Source organism: Ursus americanus, chromosome 13, assembly GCF_024610735.1.
Source record: "Ursus americanus isolate L20-20 chromosome 13, mUrsAme1.1.p, whole genome shotgun sequence".
NCBI lineage: Eukaryota > Metazoa > Chordata > Mammalia > Carnivora > Ursidae > Ursus > Ursus americanus.
Window position 1 is genome coordinate 13447870 of NC_142139.1, and position 27379 is coordinate 13475248.

The 27379-nt window shown below is 36.1% G+C and overlaps 2 protein-coding genes and 1 long non-coding RNA gene across 7 annotated transcripts in view; 2 read left to right on the forward strand and 1 right to left on the reverse strand.

Annotated features, from left to right (window-relative positions):
• USP53 (ubiquitin specific peptidase 53) overlaps positions 1–21352 on the forward strand; it is a 60261-nt gene extending 38909 nt beyond the window's left edge. For all 3 annotated transcript variants that reach the window (XM_045799073.2, XM_045799071.2, XM_045799072.2), the window contains 7 exons: positions 3431–3593; positions 4176–4328; positions 5638–5784; positions 6830–7568; positions 8857–8933; positions 16764–16866; positions 17790–21352. In XM_045799073.2, coding sequence (XP_045655029.2) covers positions 3431–3593; positions 4176–4328; positions 5638–5784; positions 6830–7568; positions 8857–8933; positions 16764–16866; positions 17790–18777 — 2370 coding nt within the window. In that variant the 3' untranslated portion in view covers positions 18778–21352. The remainder of the gene's footprint in view (positions 1–3430; positions 3594–4175; positions 4329–5637; positions 5785–6829; positions 7569–8856; positions 8934–16763; positions 16867–17789) is intronic.
• Positions 21353–22214: 862 nt separating this feature from the next.
• Positions 22215–25329, reverse strand: ARLN (allregulin). The gene is made up of 2 exons (XM_045799070.2): positions 25012–25329; positions 22215–23542 (listed from the first exon to the last, which is right to left on the reverse strand). Coding segments are annotated over exons 1-2 (207 nt in total). The 5' UTR covers positions 25218–25329; the 3' UTR covers positions 22215–23541.
• A 15-nt stretch (positions 25330–25344) lies between these two features.
• LOC123793323 (uncharacterized) overlaps positions 25345–27379 on the forward strand; it is a 57676-nt gene continuing 55641 nt past the window's right edge. For all 3 annotated transcript variants that reach the window (XR_006779908.2, XR_006779904.2, XR_006779905.2), the window contains exon 1: positions 25345–25566. This is a non-coding gene — a long non-coding RNA (uncharacterized LOC123793323). The remainder of the gene's footprint in view (positions 25567–27379) is intronic.

Consider the following 27379-nt stretch of genomic DNA (forward strand, 5'->3'; position numbering starts at 1 on the left):
AAAGGTTTAGTTTGCTATTAAATAAAAATTCTGGAATTTAAAAAATCTGTGGGCTCAGCATCTAAGAGCCCAAGAGTAGAGAACCATAGGAAGCTGAGTCCCTGCCCTTAAAAAAATGATGTTCAGTAAATTATTAGGTACAAATACAAATTCAGTTCACAATGAGATTCTGTTACTCATGTGTTAGAATAGCTAAAATTAAAAAGACTGACCATACCAACAGTTGGTGAAGATGTGGAATAGCTAGATCTCTCACAGAAGAGTGATGGAGGGGCGCCTGGGTGGCACAGCGGTTAAGCGTCTGCCTTTGTCTCAGGGCGTGATCCCGGCTTTATGGGATCGAGCCCCACATCAGGCTCCTCCGCTAGGAGCCTGCTTCTTCCTCTCCCACTCCCCCTGCTTGTGTTCCCTCTCTCGTTGGCTGTCTCTATCTCTGTCGAATAAATAAATAAAATCTTTAAAAAAAAAAAAAAAAGAAGAGTGATGGAAATGCAAAATGGACAGTCACTTTAGAAAACTTTATCAATTTCTTATAAACTTAAACATGTACTTACCATAGGTACTAGTAATTCCACTCCTATAAAAACGTATGTCCACACAAAACTTGTATTTGAATGTTTATAGTAGCTTTGTTCATAATAACCAAAACTGGAAACAACTCAAATGCCATCAACAGGTGAATGGATAAACAAATTGTGGTATAACCCTTCAATGGAATATAATACTCAGCCGTAAAAAGTAATGAACTATTGATACATGCAACATTGTGGAAAAATCTGAAAAGCAATATGGTAAATTAAAGAAGTGAGACATAAGAAACTATGATTCTGCTTACATAAAATTCATGAAAAGGAAAAAACAAAGTGACAGAAAGTAAATCATTGGTTGCCAGTCACTGCAAAGGGGTTACAAAGGGAGTTTATTGGGGGAGATACATGATTGTATGTATATATTTGGCAGAATTCATTGACTGGTGTACTGTAACTGGGTAGTTTTATGTCATGTAAATTATACTCAATAAAGCCAATGAAAAAATTTGGATACTTACATTCTAAAATAAGCACTTTGCTCAAATTATTTAGTACTTTTATATAGCAGTTTATCAACAAGTTCCCCCTTGAATCAGTGTGTAGTAACATTTTGGCACTCCTTTCTATCCACATAGTTTAAATGGTCAAAATTTGAAGGAAGAATTGGATGTATAGTTACTCTGAGTTTTAGGTTTGTTTTGTTTTCAAATTACTCTTGTTTCTCAAGTATCTGAGATGCCAAGGTAAGAAGGGTGATTTGAAAAAGCTTCTTAGGACTTTTAAAGATCCCTTCCTTCTCTGCCAAAGCCAGTATTCTAGAATGCTTTGTTTTTTATTTGGTTGGTTTTTGTTTTGTTTTGTTTTAAATCAGTTTTATAGAGGTATAATTTACAAACATTAAAATGTTCCCCCACACACAGGTATGGACAAATGTGTACATACCTGTGTAACCTACAGTTATTATACAGAACGCTTTCATCACCCAGAAAATTCTGTCATGTCCTTTTACTGCCAATACCCCCTACCCTACCCTGGGCCCCAGGAAATCCACCAATCTCACTATTGATTAGTCTTGCTCATTCTGCAGTTTTGTAAGAATGGTATCTCACAGTCTCAATTCTCTGGCTTCCAAGCGTAATGCTTTTTAAGATTCATTCATGTTCTATCAGTGCTTCATTTTTATTGTTGTGCTCCATTACATGGCTATATAACAATTTATCCATTTACCTTTTAAATTACAAATAATTTTCGTGTGAACATGGTTTTTTTCCCCGTTGCTCTTAGCTAATACTCAGAAGTGGGAGTACCTGGGTGGCTCAGTCAGTTAAGCAGCAGATTCTTGATTTCAGCTCATGTCATGATCTCAAGTTCTTGAGATCAAGCCCCACGTTGGGCTCTGCACAGGATGTGTAACCTGCTTAAGATTCTCTTTCCCTCTGCCCCCACCCCCATTAAATAAATATATATATATACACACACACTAAAAGATACTCAGAAGTGGAACTTCTGGGTTGTGTGATAAGTGTAGTAAAACTTTATAAGGAACTGGCAAAATGATTTTCAAAGTGATTGTACCAATTCACATTCCTATCAGTGTACGAGAGTTCCAGTTGCTCTACATTCTCCGCAATGTTTTATATCGTTTTTAATTTTAGCCCTTTTGGGGCGCCTGGGTGGCTCAGTCGCTGAGCGTCTGCCTTCGGCTCAGGGCTTGATCTTGGAGTCCTGGGATCGAGCCCCATATCAGGCTCCTCTGCTGGGAGCCTGCTTCTTCCTCTCCTACTCCCCTTGCCTGTGTTCCCTCTCTTGCTGGCTGTCTCTCTCTCTGTCAAATAAATAAATAAAATCTTAAAAAAAAAAATTAGCCTAATGTACAATGTTATCTTAGTGTGGTTTTAATTTGCATTTTCCTTATGATTAATAATGTTTTGAGTAACTTTTTGTGTGCTAATTGGCCATTCTTTTTTTTTTTTGGTGAAGTGTCTTCAGATGTTTTGCCCATTTTAAATTGGATCATCTTCTTCTTAGTGAATTGCAGGAATTCTTTATTCTGCACATCAGTTCTTTATTAGATGTATGTGGCTTGTTTTTTTCATTTTCTTAACGGTAACCTTTAAAGAGCAGAGGTTATTAACTTATTTTGATATGAAGCCCATTTTAAAACTTTTTTCTTCTGTGGTTTGTTTGATGTCCTATCTTATTCTATTTTTCTGAGAGAGAAAGAGAGTGTGTGTGCATGTGCCAAAGGGGGGAGGGGCAGAAGGAAAGGAAAGAGAATCTCAAGCAGGCTCCACACTCATCACAGAGCCCTGGACCCCATGGTCCCCAGGTCATGACTTGAGCCAAAATCAAGTCAGATTCTCAACTAACTGAGCCCCCTAGTTGCCCCTGTTTGATGTCCTATCTAAGAAATCTTTACCTTCTCCAAGTTGTTAAGATTTTCTCTTTTGTTTTTTTCTATAAGCTCTAAGTTTTCGTGTGACTCATTTTTGTGCTTTATGTGTAGTGGTGTCAAAGTTCATTTTTTCATGTGGCCGTCCAGTTGTTCCAGCACCTTGTTGAATAGACTCTTACATTTCTCCATAAAATTACCTTTAAATCTTTGTCAAAAGTTGATCAACCATGTATGTAGAAAAGCTTTTTAAAATTTGATAGTCTAAATCTTGATATAGTAAGTGTACAATTTTGCTCATCAATTTTTTAATGATAATGCTTAAAAGATGTTTATTAGACTAGTTTAAGACAAAAGTAATCATATAATATGAACAATTGAACTGCTAGCATCTGCATTGTTTAAAATTTTTTAATATACAAATTAATTTAGTCTCTGCTATTCAAATGTGTAACAAACTGATTACAAGATTTTGTTTTGTTTTTATTTGTTGTGGTTTTTTTTAAAGGTTGGGACTAGATGGAAGGACGTGGTCTCCAAATGTATCCGATGCCATTTCCAGCCACTGCTTTTGTTTTACGCAAACCCAGATGGCACAGCAGTTTCTACTGAAGATGCACTTAGGCAGGTCATCAACTGGTCACATTATAAATCCGTTGCAGAAAATATGGGTAATTTTTAAAAGTTCTTTTTAGTGTTCTTTATATTATCACAGTCATACTAAGTATTAATATACTGAAGATAAAATGAATTTTGAGGATAATTTCAAAATTTTGTTTCAGTAAAGCAGACAGAGTTCAGGAAAATTCTGTTACTTTGAGTTAATCTTTATAAAGAAGCCTTTCCTCACCAGTGGCCTCTGAAGCACCCTCAGGAGCCACCTGCTTCTGTGGTCACACAAGCACAGAAGGGGATACTGACTGGAAGCTCTTCCTAACAGTAAAAATTGAGAGTTAAAGTGAGTTATACACCGAAAAAGTCCAAAGGAGCTAGGCCATTTTTGGATGCATTACAAAGCATGTAGAAATCCTTTAAAATGTCAATCCTTTGCGTTTATAAGCAGTTACCCACAGTATTAAAAATGATTCAGGAGAGTCTGGCTGGCTCGGTCAGTGGAAAATGCGACTTGATCTCAGGATTGTGAGCTCGAGCCCCACACTGGCTATAGAAATTGCTTTTTAAAAAAAAGAAGATTCAGACTTCTTCTGATGGGGAGGAGTGTGAGAATAATACATTTTTGTTTGTCTTTTAAGGATGTGAAAAGCCCTCAATTTATAAGTCAGATAACTCAAAAGAAAATGGATTTGGTGATCAGGCAAAACAGAGAGAAAATCAGAAATTTCAAACAGATAATATTTCATCATTTAATCGGAGCCACATTCAAACAAGCGGCGGTAGAGGACCAGGTATGTGTTTAAATTGTCATTTTTACATTGTCCCTGAGTAATTACGCTTCCCCCTTTCCTTTTTACTGAATCTATAATTTCTGGTAAGTACCATAGAAAAGAAGGGTGCTTAACTAACTTTCCTTGGCCATGAAGAGAAAATAACAACTAGACAAAAAAATTTTGTCTTTTACACATTTCTCTCAGACTTGTAGTTTGATCTGAACAGTTGGACTTGACTACTGTTTGGGTTTCTCCATACACTCAGAGGTGTAGTAGGCTGGAGGCAATCTGGACAGTTACCAAAGAAAGTCATAATATGGCCTTCTAGGAGTTAATTATTAACTTGGAGAGGAAAAACATGAGTTAATAATTTGGCACATATGCTAAATTTAAACTTTCCATTAGCGAATGCAACAATAAGTAGTTCAAAGTTATTATAGTTGTAGTTTATACTTAACTTCATTTTTATTCAACTCTATCTTGTTATTGTCATCCCACAACTTTAATTTTCACAAACCAAGTTCTGTGACTTGGGTCCAGAATGAAACATTGCAGCATGGTGTGTATAGTTATGGTTTAGAAATACATTGAACTCTGAGTAGGTGGATGTTCCTGATGATTTTATAAGCAGCTATAAAATACATTAATGAAATAATGTCTAACCATAAAAGTTACCCATATAATCAAGGGTGGTAGGATCCAGAATTAACAATTGTCATCAACAAAGAATTACAATAAAGCTCTTAAAAGTTCTTAATGCAGCTATACCTTTTACCCTCTGTATTGCCATACTGTTAAAGTAAGCCGTTTGTCAAAAGACAACTACTTTCAAGCCCAGAAACTATGTATGTGATTACCAACAAACATTAGAACCGGGCAACTTGGGTTCATAATCCTGGTTCTACATTTACAAGCTCTGTGAACTTGGGCAAGTTTTTAACTTCTCTGTGCCTCAGTTTCCTGATCCACAATGGAGACAGTAATTGTACCCAGCTCAAAGAATTAAATGAGTGAAGACTTACAGTAGTGTCTGACACATAGTGACCACTCAGTTACCTTTAGCTTTTATTATTTCAATACAAGATCTCTTTTTTCCTTTTATACTATCTTTAGGAGCTTTACAAGAAGTTTTAAAAGCCAACATGCATCTCCAGTGTCAGGATAAATCACATTGAGTTTTTTGGTTAAACATAAAAATGAGTTCATTGTATACTTTGTATTTTTTTAATATATAGCATCTTAAAATTTTTATATAGTTCAATTTGTACTTTTGTTGAGCAACTTGAAAAATGATCTATATCATTTATAAGAATGATTTCTTTTGCAGTTAAGTTAAGTCACAGTGATCAAAGGGAAAAAATAAAAGACATTTCCAGAGAATGTGCTTTAAAAGCCATTGAGCAGAGGAACTTACTTTCCTCACAAAGGAAAGATTTGGAGAGGGGACAAAGAAAAGATTTGGGCCGACATAGAGGTAAGTTAAGAGCTTATCGTGTTCATTTGAAAATGAGTTGCTAAAATCTTATTTTTAAACTAAATTTTATAACTTTAATACAATTTAATATAATTTATATTTATTATATATATTTACATGTTATGCTATGTATCTAAATATGATTTCTTTAATACACCTATTAAATCTATAAATATGAAATTTTTCTGGTTCTTATTTAATTCTGGCCTGGAATACTTGTGCTTGTTCTGATGTTTTAACTTTCCTTTTAATTATAAATTCAGTTCACCCATATGGTACATTCAGGTAAGGAAGGTTATAAAATTAAGTGAGAAGAGCAGCTCCTCACGTTCCCTCTGTTACACTGTTAATAGTGTGCGTTAATAGTGTGCAGTTCATTATGAGCATGTCTTACTCTTTATGGTTTTATCCTTTTTTCTTTATGGACATACCACAATTTATTGATACTTGCTTAACTTTAAAACTTGATTTAAGATTTTTGCTGCAGTGATACCTTTTTACATATACCTTTGTACTTTTTTGTGTATAGCCAGAGCATAAAATTCTTTCAGAAGAATTGCTGGGTTAAGGTGTGTTTATTCTTAATTTTGATGGATGTGGCTCAGTTGCTCTCCTAAAAGACCAAACCAGTCTGCACTCCCACTGACAGTGATTGAATGTCTGCTTCTTCACACTCTTAGCAGCAGTTGGTTTAACAAACTTTAAATCTTTACCAGTATAAGAGATGGAAAATACTTGTATTATTATGATTTTTATTAATGATAAGTGAGATAGACTACTGTTTTTTTTTAAAGCTTTAATTATAATCTACTTTAGAGGTCTTTTTTAAAAATCAGTATATAACTACTTACCTTATAAATGCCTCTCATTAAGCATAGAGAATGAGGAAAACACTTTTCAATGTCAAATCACTGTGTGATTATTATATGAATCTTATTATTCACTTATTACTGCTTAACATTTCTTCTCAAACAAGGTATTTGGCTTGTAACTAAAAAAAGTCTCTGAAGATTATTCATTTGTATCTTTATTTAATTATTTAAAGATTTGGTTGATGAAGACCTTCCACATTTCAAGTCTGGATCACCTCCTGCCCCAAATGGCTTTAGACAATATGGAAACCCCCATCTCTATCATAGTCAAGGAAAAGGACCATGTAAACATGACCGAGTTGCCCATCAGAGTCGAGCTTCTGCACAAATAATGAGTTCAAGTAAATGCCAGATTCTTGCCCCAGGAGAGAAAGTAACTGGCAAAGTTAAGAGCGACAGTGGCACTGGATATGATACAGACAGCAGCCAAGATTCTAGGGATAAAGGAAGCAGCTATAGTGGCAGCAGTAAAAGCCGGACCCGAGGTTGGAAACCTATGAGAGAAACATTAAATGTTGACAGTATTTTTAATGAAAGTGAAAAAAGGCAGCATAGTCCAAGACATAAATCAAATATCAATAACAAACCTAAATGTAGCAAAGATCAGAGTTTTAACAATTGGACAAAAGAGAACCCAAAGCAAAAATGTTTAATGACCATATATGAAGATGAAATGAAACAGGAAATAGGAAGCAGGAGTTCCCTTGACTCTAATGGAAAAGGAGCAGAGAAAAATAAAGGCCTCAAAGAGACTAAAGTTCATGGTGACAATTGGCAGATGCAAAGGACTGAGTCTGGATACGAAAGTAGTGATCATGTCAGTAATGGATCTGCTAATTTGGATTCACCTGTTACCGATGGAAATGGTACAGTAACGGATATCAGTGGCGTTAAAGAAACAGTATCCTGCAGGTAATGCACAAATTAAATGAATGATTTTCCCCCATCATTCTCTCCTGTTATGTGAAATAATTTCAAAGTCTGGGGTCAATTAAGTATAATGGAAAGAGCTTGACTTCAGAGTGAAGAGAACTGGGATATTGCAGGTTATTTGATATTTAAGGTTTCTGTTTTTAATAGTTATTTCCTGATTCCAAAAATATTTTTAGGAAATTTTAAAAGTACAGAAATACATTGTTATTGTTGCCACTAATAACTATTAATACATACTACAGGTTTTAAAGCATAGATATAAATTGCGTCTCAGTCATTAAGCTAATTATTCAATTCTTCAGTCTATTTAATGTCCTTTATCCCATCTCTAATATCTGTAACTTAGAGCTGGGGATATTTTCTACTTTCACAGCCAGTTCCATGCAAGAGAGATTTTTTGCTTTAGCAAATGTAAAAGAATGCAGCCAAATAACTAAGTTTGTATTCACTTAATTTTTAATTCTGAATATGTTTGTATGTTACTGTTATCAGTACATTTGTCTTTTTCTGTGTAACCTCTAAAACATGTCCACAGCTTAACTAGCTGATTTCTTACGTCAGTCTAGTCACAATTTCTGCTTTGAATCGATCTAAAACATCTTAATTTGTTATTAGCTGGTGTTTTATCACATTTATTTTTGAAAAGCCAGATTTGCAAAAGTCAACCTCTTGTATTTTGTCAAGTATTGCAATAAAGACTTTAGAAAACTTTCCGGGGGCTCCTGGGTGGCTCAGTCGTTAAGCATCTGCCTTCGGCTGAGGGCATGATCCCGGAGTTCTGGGATCGAGCCCCACGTTGGGCTCTTCCGCTGGGAGCCTGCTTCTTCCTCTCCTACTCCCCCTGCTTGTGTTCCCTCTCTCACTGTCTGTCTCTCTCTCTGTCAAATAAATAAATAAAATCTTTAAAAAAAAAAAAAAGAAAACTTTTCGATTTGGCAGGGTAATTTCATAACACCTCTTGGAAAGGGGTAACCTAGGGTAGTAGAAAGATCAGGACTTTTTAACCAGATATACTTGAATTTTAAGTATTGGGCAAATTAATTTGACTTTGACAGTCTTATCTTCTATTGTAAAATGAGGATAATAACTACTTTAAAGTGTTGTTGTGGTGATGTAAATTAGATAATGCACATTAATCCCCTAGAACAACACATGTCTATAATAATTGTTTAACAAATGTTATTTCCTTTCTTTTTCTTAGATTCTAACTAAAATAATAATTCACGGTAGCTGATGTATTTGGTGTATGTTTTCTTCTGTTTTCTAGTGACCAGGCGAAGACAAACAACCTAAATATAGAATGTGTCAGCTTTTCCTCCCAACAGAGCAAAAACTACTTAGAAGGTAAAATTTTATTTACATATATTGTAATAGTAGCTGTAAAGAATAAATTGTGATAATAAGAATAATGAAGCTAGGAACAGTCCTATTATTGATTAAATTATGAGTGACGAGGATAGAAGTTGGGAGAGTTCATACTTAAAGGCTTTCAAAGGATGGGAATAGCTACTTCAGGGAACGGGCAGAGTGGGGAGTGTGTCAGTCAGGAAAGGCTAGGTTCTAGGCTACACAGTGGTGACAGCTTCAAAATCTCAGTGTGTCAACACACATTTGTTTTTTGCTGATCATACATGACCAGTGGAGGGTAGGGTCTCTTCCTAGAAATCACTCAGGGCCCCAGGCTAATGAGACTCCATCTCCATAGATGCTTCTCTGAACCTTGCAGTATTGTGGGGAGAGGAGATTGAAGGAAGACACAACAGTCACTTAAAATTTCAACCCAGAAGTGATACATGTACTTCCACTCACATCTCATTGCTGAGGCAAGTCTTAACAGCCAGGCCTAATTTCACAGAGGGTGGAAAAGTGCTGTCTTACCTGCCTGGAAGGTGAAGTGAAATGTGTGTGGACAGTCCTAATGTTTGCCACAGGAGTTAGGGACAGGATAGAAAAATGGATAAGCAGCCTGTTGGAAGAGTTCAGTTTGGAAACAGTTAATATATTAATGGGGTGGCATTATTATAGGTGATCCATTACCCACACATAGCAGCCCAGAAACAAAGTTAGATGTTTGAATGTACATAGAATTCAGGGCTGCCAATGAGAGCATATACCTGAAGGATTTGGGGGAGAAGGATTGAGGAAAAGGATGAGCAAGGGGATTATTGAGGTTGCAGTCAAAAGCGGTATCTTCAAATGTTATAATTCAGAGGATTAGAAAAGATATAATTTTTCACAATAAAAAAATAGCTGTGAAGAACAAATTTTAAAGTTTGTTTTTAATCTTTATCATTCCTACGGCTTTTGTGAAGATTATTTTTTAAGGTTACAGACTTTGAATATGATTAAATGTTAAATTATTTTGTTTTTTTCAAGCGGTATAATATCAGAAGGAAACACTTATATTAAGGAAATAACCTTCCTTTCCTATATAAAATGTCTCGCCTCTTAAAAATCTGATAAAAGTCTGGTAAGCAAGTATTACAGGAAACAGTAAAGGGCTGGCCAGAAATCAAGAGCAGAAGTCGGTGAAATTGAACAATAACCACAGGTTCAGTACTTTTTACAAAACGATGCTTGCTTCCTGATAGTAATAAAAAACACAACGTCATAGAGATTTTGATGGTCAAGAATGCATTGCCTTAGCTTTGAAGCAGGTTTGCCCATTTAATACGAAAGAGTATGTATGTAACCTACTTAAAAATATTTTTTTATTGTGGAAAAAATATATTTTTTATTGTGGTAAAATACACATAACAAAATCTGCCATTCTAACCATTTTTAAGTGACAGTTCCATGATATTAAGAACATTCACATTGTTGTACAACCATCACTACCAGCCACCTCCAGAACCTTTCAACTTCTCAGACTGAAATTGTGTACCCATTAAACAGCTCTCTATTTCCCCCTCCGTCCCAGCCCCCAGTAACCACCATTCTACTTTCTGTCTATGAATTTGACTACTCTGGGTACCTCAGATAAATAGAATCATACAATACTTGTTTTTTTGTGACTGGTTTATTTCACTTAACATAATGTCTTCAGAGTTCATCCATGTTGTGGCATGTGTCAGAATTTCATTCCTTTTTAAGGCTGAATAATGTTATGTTGTATGATAGAACACATTTTGTTTATCCATTCATCTGTTGATGGACATTTGGGTTGTTCCTGTCTTTTGGCTATAGTGAGTAATGCTCCTGTGAACATTGGTATACAAATATCTGAGAATTCTTGCTTTCATTTCTTTTGAGTATATACCCAGAAGTGCAGTTGCGGAATTCTGTGGTAATTGTGTTTAATTTTTTGAGGAACCACCACACTGTTTTTAACAGCCGCAGCACTATTTTACATTCCCACCAGCAATGCACAAGAGTTCCAACTTCTCCATATTTTCACCAACACTTGTTATTTTCTGGGGTTTTGTTTTGATAATTATCATCACTAATCACTAATGAGTATGCAGTGGTTTCTTATTGTGGTTTTGTGGAACCCATTTATTTAACCACATAAATTACATCATGTTAAAATTATTTATTTAATAACTGTCAAAGCCTGCCATAGTTCTTTAAGCTGGTCTTTGCCTTGAGGATCTTTGTTAATGCCCCTGCCTATGGTGTCTCTATGTATTCCCCTTCCTGATGCTTTGATTGAGAACACGTTAAAGTAGTATAGGAATTTTTTTCCCAAGCTAAAAACATACCCTGTGTGGATTTTTGTTTTCAGTAAGGTACAATTTAATTCTTTGTGATTTGGTATGACTTTCTTGGTTTTCTCCTACTTATTTGTAAAATGAGGGCACACTTACATTATTGGTCTGAAGAATCACTTTCTAGAAATAGCTAACAGATTTAGAAAGTTAAGGAGCTTTAGAAATTTTTTTTATTTTCATATTTTGTTTGATAGCTAAGGAGTTTTTAATACAATCCAAACAAGTTTGTTTGATATCGGGGAGCTAAAAATCTATAGTCATGCCATCGTAATTATTTCCTTGGTATTTTTTCACTGACAAAGGTACTATATAGATTTCTCTGCCTATGTCATTATGGGTTCTACTGCCTAAAGCTATTATTTGGGAACATTGTTGAAATTTCACAGTGCCATTTAGATTATTTTAGCTCCTCTTTTAAAATGGGTCACTGATCAGGAGAATTTCAAATGCCTTAAATTATATTCAAGACGGAAGACTTTATATGTTCAAAAGTACATGGTTGGGAGAAAGTATCACATATTGTAAGAATACAGGTAGTTTGGTCTCTGCAAGGCTGAGTGCATATGTGGAAATTGTGAGATGATAGAGGATGGATAGAAGCCAAATCATGATGAAATTTTTATGTTATTTTTAAATCCTACAGTAAGTGGAAAGGCACCAGAGGACAAGGAGAGTAATATACTCCAGTTTGCATTTTAGAAAGACTGGTGGCAATGTAGAGGGTGAGTTTGGAGCAGTGAGAGAAACATTAGTTAGATGACTACTTGAACAGCCTGGAGAGAAAAGGTCAGGACATAAACAAAGGCAGTACCAATATCACAAAAGAAGATTTGAGAGTTTATAAGAATGTGTAGACAATGGAGTTAGATTCTATAACAGATGTGCAAAAGGCAGGAAAAGGAGGAAGCTGGGGATAGCTATTATTTGGAACCTGCATAAGTAGATACACCATTTACCAAATCAAAGAATATAGGAAGAAGAAACAACTATTGGGGGATGAGAGGAGACGCCAAATTAATTTTTGGATTTGTTTATCATCCAGGTAAATAGATTTATCAGGCAGTTAAGGACATAGGTCTGCAACTCAGGAGAGATGATGTATTTGGTAACCGGCCGCATGAATGGGAATTGAATGCCATAGACATGGACTGTATCACTCAGGAAAAAACTTGGGGTTTGCTGAGTAAGAGAGATGAGCTAAGGATAGAGAGAAGGAGCAACTTTGGGAAAGTATGAGGAGTACCTAAAAGGTATGAGAAAAAAGGAGAGAAGATTATCACAGGGAAGCCAGGAAAATGGGGAGCTTCAAGAAGACAAGTGGCCACAGATTGAGCAGAATAAGGATTTAGAAATGCAAGTTCGATTTAGCAGTTAGTAAGTCAGTAGGGATAGAGGAAAAGCAAGCAACCCTGAAGTAGGACTGAAGTATTTAGAAGTAAAGGGCCATGAGGTTTGTAACTTACAGCCATGAGGTTTGTAACTTAAAATGATTCGGAAAAAAAATGGAGTAAAATGTTAATAGGTGAATCTCAGTAAAGGCTATACAGGTATTCATTGTACTAGTTTTAATCTTTCAGTTTTTCTGAACTTTTAAAAATTATTTTCAAATAAAATGTCTTAGGAAGTTAGGGTACAATAAAAAGTTAATAAAAGAGAAGTAAAGAAATGTCTGTTCAAAGAAGCAGTACTTACAGGACAAAGAAGCAACCAAGAGCTTAGTTTTACATTTATGTTACAGAGGATGAGGAACTGATGATGTACAGGGGAAGAAAAAGGTGCTAAGATAAGAATAGAACAGAACAGTGATAGATGGAGTAAGATCTCTGGAGGTAGAAGGAAAATGAAACAAAGAAGGTAAAGAGACAGGCCAGTTAAAGTTTTGTGATTTTTCCAAAGTATTCAAATTTTATTAAAAACAACTTTTTATTATAAATCAGATCATTTATTAGATTATTGCTCTTGAATGTTCAGGTAACAGTTCAGTTAGATTATTAGATGTTTAATTATTAGATTCAATTAGATTATTGCTCTTGAATGCTCAGTAACAGGTAAAAAGTTTCACTGTTACATTTCGAAATCTCCCTATATAACAAGAGTGAAGATTACGTTGTCTAGACCAGCAGTTTGGTTTTATTGCTTATCTAAGCCTATTTTAAACGTAGGTCATCTTTTCAGATAAAATATATATTTTGATTTCTTGACTATTGGGCTTTTTTAAAAAAATAAAATATCAAAATTAGCATCATTAATTAACGCTTCTTGCCTTGATGTTACGGTGTCTTCTGTGCCAAGTGTAACAATCGGACTATTTTAGATTTGCAAAGAACCTGGGGCCAAAATTCTGAGTAAAGACACATGGATGTCTATGTCAGCAGAAGAGAAAAATAACACATCTATTTTTAAGTTAGTTGGAATTCTGAAGTCAAACCACTTGGTTGAATGCCTGCCGTAGTGATATTAAAATTTCAAACATGTTTATAAGACCTCTGCTGCCTCCTGCTGTTTGTTATATGGATATGTTAATAATAGTAAAGAGTTTTTAAGAATTGTTTTTTCTGGTGTTTGTGAATAATAAACCTGAAATTATGGATAAGTTAAGAAGTAAACATTCTGAAGTTAAAATCAAAGTGAGTGGAGAATGATAGTGTAACTTCAACTTAACATTTTTCAGGCTGAAAATTATTGAAGTTCTTTTTGACATTACTCCCCCCCCCCCCAGCCCAATCATAAAGTAGCTGTTGAAGAAGAGAGGCTGTTTTTGAACCTCAGCAGTGGGTCAGACTTACAAGCATCTAACACTCTCTGGGATAAATTATACTGCCTTTTATTTTTAAGATTTATATTAGCATGACACTTGATAGACTCAAGATAGGTCGGAGGAAAGGTAAGAAGAATTTGTCCTGGTTCTGTGAGTCAGGAACATGGTGGACGGGTTGGTGATTTAAAAGAAGAAAGACAGTTACGTTTTCCATGTAATTGTTTATTCATTCTCTAGACTTTCATTGAATGTCTTTTATGGGTTAGATATTGTGCTAGGGGAAACAATAACAAAAAGGGGACATATTGTCCAATAATAAAGAGCTTACTGCAGTCTAGTGGATGTAAGAGTGTGAAATCTTAAGCAAATGAATGCCAGACTTACAGTTCCTTTCATTCTACTATCTTAGGTTTTGTTTTGGTTTTTTTTAAGATTTTATTTTATTTATTTGACAGAGAGAGAGACAGCCAGCGAGAGAGGGAACACAGGCAGTGGGAGTGGGAGAGGAAGAAGCAGGCTCCCAGCGGAGGAGCCTGATGTGGGACTTGATCCCAAGACTCTGGGATCACGCCTGAGCCACCCAGGAGCCCCCAGAGTAGCTTTTAAAAATGTACCCAGAAGATCAACCTAGGAAGATAAAAGCCATCAAAGATAAAGTTCTGTTATTGTTTAAAAAATTAAGTTGCTGGTTTAATAACTTTGATTTTGTTTTCTTTGCAATCTTCAATTCATAGATTTGGAGTACAGTCAGAAGCGTGAGAATGAAAGGAAATGTAAATGAACATGAGGAAAACGCCATCTAAAAATAAGGGAGGATACTGAAAATTTACTAGTATGGTACAGAAGTATAGGGAATTAATTGAATATTCAAGCTAAAGCCATATATTTTGATATCTTCTGTGGGCCTAGTTTCGTCAGGAGGAGATTCTATGTGATGATCTTGGATTTTAGTGGCATATGTGAAAGAGAGCTTGCAGGAGATGGAAAGAGCACTGGCTTTGGAGTTAGCCCTGGATTGGTTTAAATACTGTCACTTACCAGTTTTATAGGATCACTTGGGTCACCTAAGTTCCTTGGGTATAAAAAGGGGAATTGTTTCACAGAATATTTATGACTGAGGTTTTCTGTTTTTTTTTTTTTTTTAAGATTTTATTTATTGACAGAGAGAGAAACAGCGAGAGAGGGAACACAAGCAGGGGAAGTGGGAGAGGGAGAAGCAGGCTTCCCACTGAGCAGGGAGCCCTATGCAGGGCTCAATCCCAGGGGACCCTGGGATCATGACCTGAGCCAAAGGCAGATGCTTAACCACTGAGCCACCCAGGCGCCCCATGACTGAGATTTTTTTAAAGACTATTTTCAATCAACTGAAATAGTGTTTTGACCTCAGGATATCTTTATACTATTAAAAAATATTGACTTCAAAGAGCTTTTGTTTTGATGGGCTACATATGTTAATAATACTGTATTAGTCTTTAAAATGGAAAATTTATTTATTCATTTAAAGAATGATTTACTTTACTCATGCATGATTTTGTAACATCAGTATATCCTTATTTGGAAAATATTGGTTTGCTAAATTATGCAGGTCTTCCAAATGTTGATACATTTCTTTATTTTTTTTTAATTTGTTAATATCACCACAATTAGCAGAAAGCCTTTATAATTCTTTTTTTTTTTTTTAAGATTTTATTTATTTATTCGACAGAGATAGAGACAGCCAGCGAGAGAGGGAACACAAGCAGGGGGAGCGGGAGAGGAAGAAGCAGGCTCATAGCTGAAGAGCCTGATGTGGGGCTCGATCCCAGAACGCCGGGATCACGCCCTGAGCCGAAGGCAGACGCTTAACCGCTGTGCCACCCAGGCGCCCCGAGCCTTTATAATTCTTGGGAAGCTAAAAACTCATGGTGGTGGATACAAGTTTTCCGAAATTCTTATTTTCATCTAAAAATTTGAATTTTATCAATGGCAATAAATAGTGCTAGTTGTTTTCCTTGAAATGACAGTTCACTTATTTAATTTGCAAGAAAATTTCTGCCAGATACCCAAGTCTGAGTAACCAGAGTTTATCTGTTAGTTTTCAAGTAAAAAATGATGTTCAGTTGTAAAGATTAAATGAAATAATTATTATGAACCTCTTACAACTTGAGTCAGCAATCAATAAATGGTAGCTAGTGAGTGATGGTATTAACATTTTACATGTTAATCATAATACCCTCCCACACGTTTTAATTCAGTTGATGTTCCTAATGTTCCTCACAGGAACATAGTAATATAGGCGTCATTATCTCATATAAATGAGGAAACTGAGATTGTAAGGGATTGTGAAGTTTGCTTAAAGCTACTAGCCAATAAGTAGTGTATCCAGACTTCAACGCAAGCCATCTGTCTTCAAATGCAGGATGTCCCTGACATTTTGTCAGCAAAGACTATGTCTTAAAAGACGGGAAATGCATAGTTCCTCACAATCTAACAGCAATAGTGTTATTTGGACATTGTTAACGTTTTCAAGTAATAATAGAAACAGCCATTTATTTTGTATAAAGTATTCAGAAAAGATATTATTTTAGCTGAACCTTGAAGAATTAATTTTTGTTAGTTGTAAGAGAATTACCTATTTGTAGGAAACCTTACGTAAATTATGGAGAAATATACGCGCAGTGAATTATAAAAGGTCATTTAAATAATTTTGTTTTTTCTCTCTGCTAGCCTCAGGCTTTAGAAGAGAACTGAAGAATTTGGAAGTAGGCTGTAAACCTCATGAGTTCCACCCAGAGTCACATCTACAAATAAAAAATCCTTTGGTAAAAAGGTAAAGATATTTAGAAATACTAAAATCTTTTGTATTAAATGCATGTATTATAGGAACTCTCTATTTATCAGGCCATTACTACTCTGAAAACAATGGGTCTACGGTGCTATGATGCCTGTATTATTGGGGATCATTAAAAGGAGATAGGCCTAAGAATAGAGGGCCTATAGAGTACCAGATACAATACATGGTGGTTGTAATCCTCATAGCATTCTTATGAGGTGGGTGGTATTTTATAAGAGAAAATTAGAGGCTTTTTAGTAATTTGCCCAAAGCATTGGCGCTGAAATTTGAATACAGCTCTTATCTGCCTAGCAAAGCCTCTACTCTTTTCATCATTTCGCTCTAATTGAATTCCATGCAGTTCATGTGAAATAATTTTCATGACAAAAAATGATTTGCAATGTGCTGTCATGTATCTTCATCTCAGAAGTTTATTATTACCTAAATAAAGGTAATCTTGATTAAATTATTTTTAATTTGTATGCCATCCTTTTATAGCATTGTGTATCAAAGTTGTCTCTATTGGTACAAGCTTTGTAATGTTGGTCAAGAAGTGTTTTAGAGTATTGAAGTGTTTGCTTATAACATTTTTTTAAGTCTATGCTACCTTTTATCACAAATATATGTAATTACAGTGTTTATAAGTTAAAATGAATTTTTTAAAATTATGCTTCTAATTACTAGAAATCTAATTTTGGGAATGACAGGTGTTTCTGGCATTCATGTATTTTGGCATAAATTTTGGCGTCAGAGAGTGTAAAATGTTAATGGTTACAAATATCTTCCCATTTCTGTTATGTTACAAAAATAACATCAGGTGTATATTGAGAAGTTAAGCTACAGGACAAATGTTTGTTTTTCTTCCAATTTTGCCTATTTGTGTATGGTGTTTTAGCTTTGTTCTTGTTTTTATGTTACAGGTCACATATACGAGAAACCAATGGAAAGTTATTCCCTTCGTCAGGTCCACAGATACTCAAGGACAATGCAGCAAGAGAGCATATCCACCAGTCAGGTGAACAGAAACTTGAAACCTCAAGTGAATGCAGGTTTTCTGAGTGGCTTAATACAGAAAATTCTGAGAGAACAGGTTTACTTTTTCACGATGATAATTCGGCTCCTGGAAAGAGAGTGAACATTAATGAAGTAGTCTCACCATCTTCACTGTGGTCTTCACACATGAGACCTGTTGGGTTAAAGCCAGAAACTTCTCCCCTCATCCAGCAGCAAACTATGATGGAACAATGTTGCTCTGAGAACTCTCTATCCAGGGAACATATAATTCAGTCAACCTGCAGATCTGATGGTTGTCAGATGCCAAAACTTGTTAGCCATAATCCACCGCCTCCTTTGCCACCAAAGAAATATGCTATAACCAGTGTGCCACAGTCAGAGAAAAATGATCCCACACCTAGTGTCAAACTTATAGAGATGTTTAAAGCTAATTCTTCTAGTCTTCCAAAGCACAGTTTAAGTTTGGATTCAGAACCAGGTTCAGAAGTGGGTACATATATGAATGATCAAAGACTTAAGGAAACATTTCAAGTAAAAGAGCATGTTGGCAACACACCAAACTACCTGTCAAGCTTTTCAGCTAAAGATTTTCAGGCAGACTTGGGTACAGCTGTTGATGCATTTTGCCAACCAGAAATAGACTCTAGTTCTACCTGTCCAAATGAGACCATTTCATTAACTACCTATTTTTCAGTTGATAGCTGCATGACTGATACGTACAGACTGAAATACCATCAGAGACCCAAGCTCTGTGTTCCAGAGAACAGTGGCTTTTGTAATGATAATGCACTATCTCAGAGTGAAAGAGGGCTAGCACCTGTGTTACACAACAGTCTTGGTTCAAACTGCCCTTCCGAGCAAAGATATAAACCTAGTATACACTGTAATAGATAAGTGATGGGACTGGTAAGCTTATACTTCTCAGAGGCCCTGCAAATATAATAGGAATTGACTGACCAAACCTGGTGATACATGAAACTAAAACCGTGGCATTTTTAAAGTCATTAATCACTTTAATTTTGTATATATATTTTTTATTTTGTGATGATCAACTTACTGGATATTTTAGAAATTCCCTTTGAATAGTCTTGGCATACCTGCAAAACAGAAAATCAGAGGGTATGCAAAAAGTCACTGCTGCAGTTGAATAAAAATGTAATTTGTTCCTTTATATGTGGCTAGTAGACCCATAAGTATTAAACTAACCAGTACTCACATACGTAGATTGGTAAACTATGCTAATTTTTCAAATACTAAGTGATACAGTTTGTGTAGTCAAAGCAGTATTTGCTTTATGAAGAAGCACTTTCTAATGGGTAACCAACCGAAAGAGGGCTTCACCCATTTGTTTTTGACTTCTGTGATAGTCTGCTACATAACATCCCTTTAAGTGTCTTAAAAAATATCAACGCATCAAAGTGATAGCATTTGGAGGGGGGAGGAAGCCTTAATGATAAAGCAGTTTTTAAATTAAATCTTTAAGGTCAGAACAGAAGAAACTTAATTTTGCTCCTAGAACTTTAATCTTCATAATGCCTAGTTAAATTAGGCCTTTGACTGTTGTATCATAAACTTACTTCAGCCACGTAAGCTAAAAATAAGTGAAATTCTTAACACTAGTATATTTATTTGTTACATTTTTTCTAATTTTATATGAAATGTGAAAGGTTTTATTTTGGTTTGGTTTACTTTGGGCTGCTAATAACCAGTGTTAGGTATTAACTTAGGGCCCACTGGGGATCTCACTGTGACTGCCTAAATTTTCCCTGCTATCATCTTAACCTCTTTTTATGGGTCGTCACCCCATTTTAATGATTTGCAGATTCTTGAATCTGAGTATTTCTGGGTTTCAGATTCAATTTCTACTTTCATATAGAGGGTTTAATTTTAATGAAATGTATTAATTTGAGCATCACTCCTATTTTTCTACTCTAAATAGTCATTTTACCCTACTTTCACAGAGATGGTTTTTTTTTTAATAAAGGAATTTTCCATTATCATTATGAGCTTATAAATGAAATTCAGTTATGTTAATTGCCTTATTTCATTATTTGTCATTTTATTTTGTACTAAGTTGGTAAACGTCTTGTGGCTAAGTATTGTATGGTCCATGTAATTGAGAATTACAGAATTAAAAATTTTCTTACAGTAATAAACTTTATATATAACTTAATTCTCTAAACTGTTTAGTAAATTTAATGTTTTGACCAACTCCATAAGTTGTTAAAATATTCTAAAATGTAAATGATTAAAAATGAGTATTCCTAGATAAATATAAAATAATGGCTTGTAAAAACCTAATCTCACCCAGTTAGGAAATCTTGGTCAATTATTGTCTTCCACCTAGAGAAGTTTTTACTAGCCTTTTCTAACTGTAACAGTAGGTGATTATTATGTTATATTCTCTTAATTTAGAAATACTTGAATATGAACTATATTAAACTTTTCTAAGAAAGCTTATTTTTAACATAACTTTTAGTATGATTTGTAAATACTGTAAAGTTTTTTAAATTGTATTTGAAATATCATTGTATTTAATTACTGCTTTTATAACATTGTAAAATACTAGAAAATGGGTTTCAAGTATTTTTAATAACTTCGAAAAACTTTGTCTAGCTTTTTTTTAAGATTTCTATTTGGTCAATATGTCCAGTTAAAAATGTATTATTTGAAACATATAAACTAATTTCCGATATTTAACAGCAGTCTCATAGATTTGTATTTTCAACTCAGTTGAGTTGCAACATCAAATAGAAGTATCTAATTTTGGCTCTTTTTAAAAAGTATTGTCCAGTTGAAACCACCTAAATCATGTAATAGTACTAACAAACTAGAAACTGTTTTTGTTGATTCAACACTCCAAATATAGATTTGAATACATAATTACTAACTATTCATTCACATGTAAAATTTTTATTTCTAGGGTACCTAATTTTTATAGGTGTTTTCTTCTGGTTATAAAATTATGGCAACTTCTGAAATAATGCAACCAATAATTACTGTAATGTTCAAAATACTTGTCTTCAGACTGTTCTATTTTTCTGTGAAATCAGTTTCTTCTGGTTTAGAATTTTTTTTAAGATAAACTGACAAATTTTAAGTTAACATGGTTGACTTTTCTGTGCATTCATGAGTTGTGGCTTCCTCTCCTCACATGTCAATTATATATTTTATGAGAAATGTAAGTCAACTTAAAGTTCAGAGGTACTCGGGAGTATCACTAATCATAAAATGTTATTACTGGAGGCTCCCAAAAGTGTAACTGCAGTGAAGTCTAAAGCAGGGCTCCTATAGGAGTTGGCAAACTTTCTATCAAGAGCCAGATGGTAAATAATTTGGTCTTGGTGGACCACAGGGTCTTTGTAACAACTACTCAATTCTGCCACACTGTAGTGAAAGAAGCCATAAATGGTATGTAAATGAATGGCATGTTTGTGTTCCAATAAAACTTTGACATTGAAACCTGGATTTCATATAATTTTCACATATCATGAAATAGTCATTTGATTTTTTTCAACCATTTTAAAATGTAAAAATCATCCTTAGCTCACAGGCCTGATCAAAAGAGGTTAGTAGGCCAGATTTGGCCCATTGGCCATTGTTTAATTATCTTATCCTAGAACATAATTTACATTAAGTAACTTTAATGACCTTAAATAAATTATCCTATAGTCTGTGAATGTATTCCCATGACATTTAGGGACTAGATACACGGAGAGGTTTCTAACCTAAATTCCCAAGTTCACAGACTCCTAAATCCTAAAGACTTTGTCACAATTACTGGTCAGCCAGTTCATTTCAAATGGTTATTAAAATAATCATTTCATTTATATGAAATTAAGTTTTTGAAATTTACAAAGGAATTTATCAGATTAAAATCACATTGATGTTATTCTTTGTTTTTGTCATAGCAAGTTTGCCAACTTTTCTTGGTGTCCCATTCATCCTTTAGCCTTACCCAGTTACCCTTTACCCATTTAGCCTTCAAATGTGGGTGCTATAAGCACTCACTATACTCGATGGCATGGTAGGTATAATTTCTTATTCATCAGCTGTAGAAAAGATTCAACACTCACACTGGAACCATTTTTGTATACCATTTACAGTCATGTCATAACACCAAGGCCTTGCTACCCTCCCCCTACTAGAAATTTTCAGAACATTCAACAGTTGTGGTAGTGCACTGATTTTAGGCCCAGAAACGTAGTACAGATTATAAATCTTTGTGTGTAACCCAACATTAAGCTACATGAGAACTGTTAATCCTTTCAAAACCCTGCTACCTACCAAGTAATTTGCTTAAACAAATGCAAAATCCAAATCAGACCAAATTTAGCTATATAATAAACATTTATTGGACAAAATTAGCAAGCAGCAGAAAAACAGTTCATACCGTTTGATATACTCAATGAAATCCCAGTTTTGTGTTTCTTTAGATGCATCAACCTTTGCATAAAAGGTTCTCTCCAAGTAGATCCAACAATACCCTGGAGGCATAATTGTTACCTTGTAGTGGGCAATAAGCAACTAAAATCTTCCAAAGTCAGTCCTGGATTTCATTCTAATGCCATTCTAAAAGAGACAGGGTATAGAGTTTACCAGATCTATGCCCTGTTTCTAAGGGAGGTGAATATCAAATATTTAGGCAATGAACATGTATCAAATGTCACCAATTTCAACAAAAGCCCATTTTTAACATCTGTTACATAAAGGAGTGTCATATAATAGGAATAGCTTCTGAAGGGCTTTTAGTAGTTGCTTTGGGAGTGTGACCTTTCTGATTAAACACTAGCTGATCACTCCTAGAATGTAAATTCTTACTGAAGATAAATAAAAGAATGTAAGCTCCATGAAGGCAAGGATTTTTGTCTTTTTTGCTTACTACTGTACCTGGCCCAGAGTAAGTACTCAAATATTTGTTGAAATGACTTTAAGTATTTAAGGTACAGACATTATAAAAAAGACATATTTTGGTCACAAGCATTTTTTATACAACCACAATAATAAAAAATAGGTTTCAAACACAGTCCTATTTTAGGGAAGTTCAAGAACTTGAAGCAAGGGGAAACATCCAGGTAGAGGACATGCACATTAGATTTCCAGTGCTGGATATTATATACTTTCTCTGAGATTGTTATCAACCTGGCAACCATAACAGAGGCCGACTTAATCTAAAAATTAAACTGGTACTTACAGCCAATACATTGTGGGCCTGCATTTTCTGTACAGCTCTTAACTCCTTTTTCTTTCCTTGCTTTTGAGTAATTTATTTTTAAATATTTCATCTTAATATTTCACCACATTTTTACATCATACTAAACCCTGGCTAACCCTTAAAATGTGAAAGGCAAGACATTACCATATTTCTTAATACACTAAACCTTTCCGTAAATGCTTTATCATCAGCCCCTATAAAGCCATCAAATGTTTGAAAAGTTTTTAATCATGAATCAAAGAATAGTTTTAAGAACTCAGCACTACTACCCATTTAATATATAGTCCCCAAAAGAAATAACAAGAGTATGTAAAATGAAAGAAAGTCCCTCAGAGTTTGAAATTCTGTTGCACAATCCTGTCTTCTTTGTTCAAGAAGTTTGTAGTCATGTTCAGAATCCACTCCAGGAGCCAACTTCTTAATCTAGACATCAGGCAAACCATTCTGTAAAAACCAAATATTTGTCAACAATGTCTCCTTCCAGTTTTAATACTTCACCCCAATATCTGAAAGTCTAGATTGTCTCAGTCACTTTCCTATTCCTAAATGATTACATATTGATGAGAAGAAAAAAAAAAAAAAAGGCCTATAGTATTCCTCCTATGGCTTCCATTTTCTACCCAGAGCTGAAAACCGTCATTTAAAAAAAATCATTGTATTTGAGGTATCAGTCTCTACCAAAAAAGGGAAGCAGAGGAGAGTGAAAACTCTACAAATAGTTTGGCAGAGGATTTTACAGAAATACCCATCTCTTCCATTCACCCCCCTCAACCCTCCGCCTTCTAGTCTGCCACATTATCCAAAAAATCAGCGACAAAGGGGCCTTAGATACAATGAGCTCATGCCCAAATCTGCCAAAATTTTGGGGGTGGAGAAAGAAGGCATAATTGCCCATCAAGGATTGCAAACTCATAAGCATAATGACTAAGAAAAGCTAACTTATGATAAGTCAAAGACGCCAAAGTCCAAGAGGGCTCCCTAATGTTTGCCAAGTGAGCTGTACTGCTTTTCTTCCACAGGCCCTCTCTTCAGCTCACCGCTTCTCTCCTGAACTTTTTCCCTTATCCTCAGTCCTGTGTCCCTCTTCTTGTTCTGCTCCCCTGCCCCTTCTCTACCTTTCCTTCCCTTATCTCCTTACAAAACTGTCTTTTCAGAGTGAGTGGCAATGAAAATGGAGAGCAAGGATTTTGCAAGTGGAACCTACAGAATTTTGTGACAACAGTTGTTGTTTTCGGATGTGTGGGTGTATGTAAAAGGGGAAAATCAAAGAGTCCCAGGCTTCTGGGAGGAGTACTAAATGAATAAAAGTTATCATTTACGGAAATGGGGACACTGAACAATAAGTACATTTTGGTAATAAGTTACTAAGAGTTCAGGCTTGGACCTGTTTGAGATATCTACCGGGCCTACTGGAGGTCAAACTGTAGTTATAGTAACAATACCTTTAGGTCAGCGCTTACTGCTGCCAGGAGAAAATGCAAATCGCTTTTAGATAAATTACTATCTCATTTAATCCGCACTACACCCCTATGACCTGGTTACTACTGGTCCCAAATCTTAACTGGAAAAATAAAGCTCAGGAAAGCTAAATATCTTCTCTTAATTTCTTTGTGGTAGTGCAGGAACTCAAACCCAGCTGGTTTCATTCCATAACATAAAAATAAATAAAAATTACGAAGCCAACTTTCTTCCACACCTCCTTGGAGGAAGACCTTCACTGAGGTGCCAAGGAAGAACACTTCCATTCCAGCCTCATCCCGACCCCAAATCTACCCGCCCCTCGACCCCGCCACTAAACCAGCTGTATTATTACCTTGGGCATACCAGGATCTCTGGAATTCAGTTACCTTGCCTCCCCCCAAATTGTAGTGGTAAGCTCCCTACCAGTTCACCTCTACATTCAGAGTACTCACCATGGTAAAAGATACACAAAAATAAACAATACTACATCGAAGAGGATGAAGAGCCAGAGATCCAACCAGTAGGAATGCTTTGGAAACTGGTCGGCCCGGGATTGAGACCGCACTTCGTGGTTCTGCTGCTGCCTCCCAGCTTCACCCAAGCCTAGCCGCTCCCGGGGACCGTCCCGACCATCTTCCGCAGCTGCGTCCGCCTCCATCTCGGACCGGTCGCCCCACCACCGTCAGAGCAGCCAGAAAAACCTTATATCCCGTACTTCCGCGTTCACCTTGCTCTAAACTGGCCCGGGGCGGGCCGCCTACGCATGCGCGCTCCTCATCCCGGAAACGGGCCCGGTGCCTTCTTCCAGCGCGCAGGCGCCGCCCGGGTGTCCGGTGTCTCCGTGACAGCCGGCAGGCAGCTCGGCCACCACCCGGAAGCGGAGTAAGCTGGCTCGCCCAGCCCGCCGGCTTTCCTGCGCTCTGGAGGAAAGCTGGTTAGACAGGTTTCGCTGGAAGGAAAAGTCTCTGGCCGCGCCGGAAGTCACCATCAAATCCCATTCCTGCCAGGTGATGGATTCCACCCAGGAACTGCCCACGATCACCTTTCCTTATCCCTGTTCTTTAGGGTCCCTTATGCCAAGGGTTTAGGGTCCCCTCTTATAGGTTTTGTATTGTGTATATAGCACGTTACACTTAATCCTGTAACAGCTGTAATGAGATGGACGTCATAATTATGAGCGTGAGTTTCTAAGGGGGCCAGACAGTAAATCATGAGAATGTTGCTTGTACCTCATGGGAGTGAATTTAAGAATAACCCAAAAGTTTGGGAGTATAATTCCCTACGAGATTAGTGTGCTAGCAGAAAGAAAATGATTGACTATTGTAAGAGAGGAAAAATTCTCCTCTATCTACCTTCTTTGGGTCTCTAACAGGGCCTAAAAATTATACTGACATAAGACAGATTAACAGGAGAAAAGCACACAGTTTTATTAATTCCTTTTTACATGTACATGAGAACCTTGGCAAGAGAATGAAGACTCAAAGAAGTGACCAGAACAGAAAGCTTTTATACCTTTTAGACAAAGAACCAAAGGAGACAAAGGGGTTTGGGCCAGGGGGAGTAAATCGCGGAGAAATGACTAGGAAGATAAGCATTAGTATAACAAGGTTGGTTTGTACAGATTTCTGAGCCTGATTCCCCATCTCTGGTGATAAGACTGTTTTTCTTCCTCCTGGTAAAGAGAGGGCACCTTTTCCATGGGAGTTTTACCTCCTGTCAGGAAGAATTAAGGAAGGTCAGAGTGCCCCTCTTGCACCTGCTGTTTCTCAGACTCCTTTAACTTTAAATAATCAATATGCCAAAGCAGCATGTTTTGGGGTGACATGCTCTGCACTCCTTCATTTCCTCTGAAAGTTCCTTAGAAGTTTCACATAAAAGCTGAATTGGTGGCTGTGGAAAGAATTGGGTTAGCAGCCAAGTGGCAAGGGATCTATCTGTAAAGGGAAAGAAGAGCAAATATTAGAATAAGAATAAATGGGAAATAACAAATTTAAGCACGTTTCCTCATATCCCGTTAAATTAGTCTCCTATCCCTGGTCCAACAGAATGACTGGACCTCATTTATCTGATGGAGAGTGTTTATCTTGTCTTTCAAAGGGTTCAGGTTAGACAGTATTTGTCCCAAACAATTTACATAGAAGCAGCATTCTTCACCAATGATTGCATAAACTCCTCCTTTGGACTGTCAGTGTATCTAGGACGAGGCAACTTTGGAGAGCCTAAACTATTAACTTCTGATAGAACGGCTTCCAGTGTTTGTATAGTGATACTGAACTCTTGTTCTGTTTCTATGGAAAGATTTAGAACTGCCTTTCCAACTCATAAGTTCCGAAGCCTGGGAAAAGGGAGGTCAATATGGATAAAAACTTAGAATTGTGATACACAAGCCAGTTTTCTGTAACATCATGTATATTTATGTGGCACTACTTTATGATCAAAGGAGCCCAAGTTTGTAATTTGGCTGGCATTTAAGGTGGAGTAGCTGATTACAGTGAGTGTCAGGAATCTGAGTCCACATCGTCTTGACCATCTAGGTGGAACTCTTTATATACCTTATCATCACATAAGATAAAATGTCCAGTATTGTTCGTGGATAAGGTCAGAATGAAACTTGTGACCTACTAAGTTGGGGCTTGGTATATCTTGTCACGTGTCCTGTTGTCATCTGCACATTTCTATCTTCTGTGTATCCCTGTCAGTCTATAGGAGCAGAACAGGTTGTGAAATATCAGATATAGGAGGCCTGCAATTAGGCCTTAGCAGCTGTAAGGCTTGGTTTTGTTACGTGACCAGGTGCGTGCAAATTTTTGGGCTCCCCAT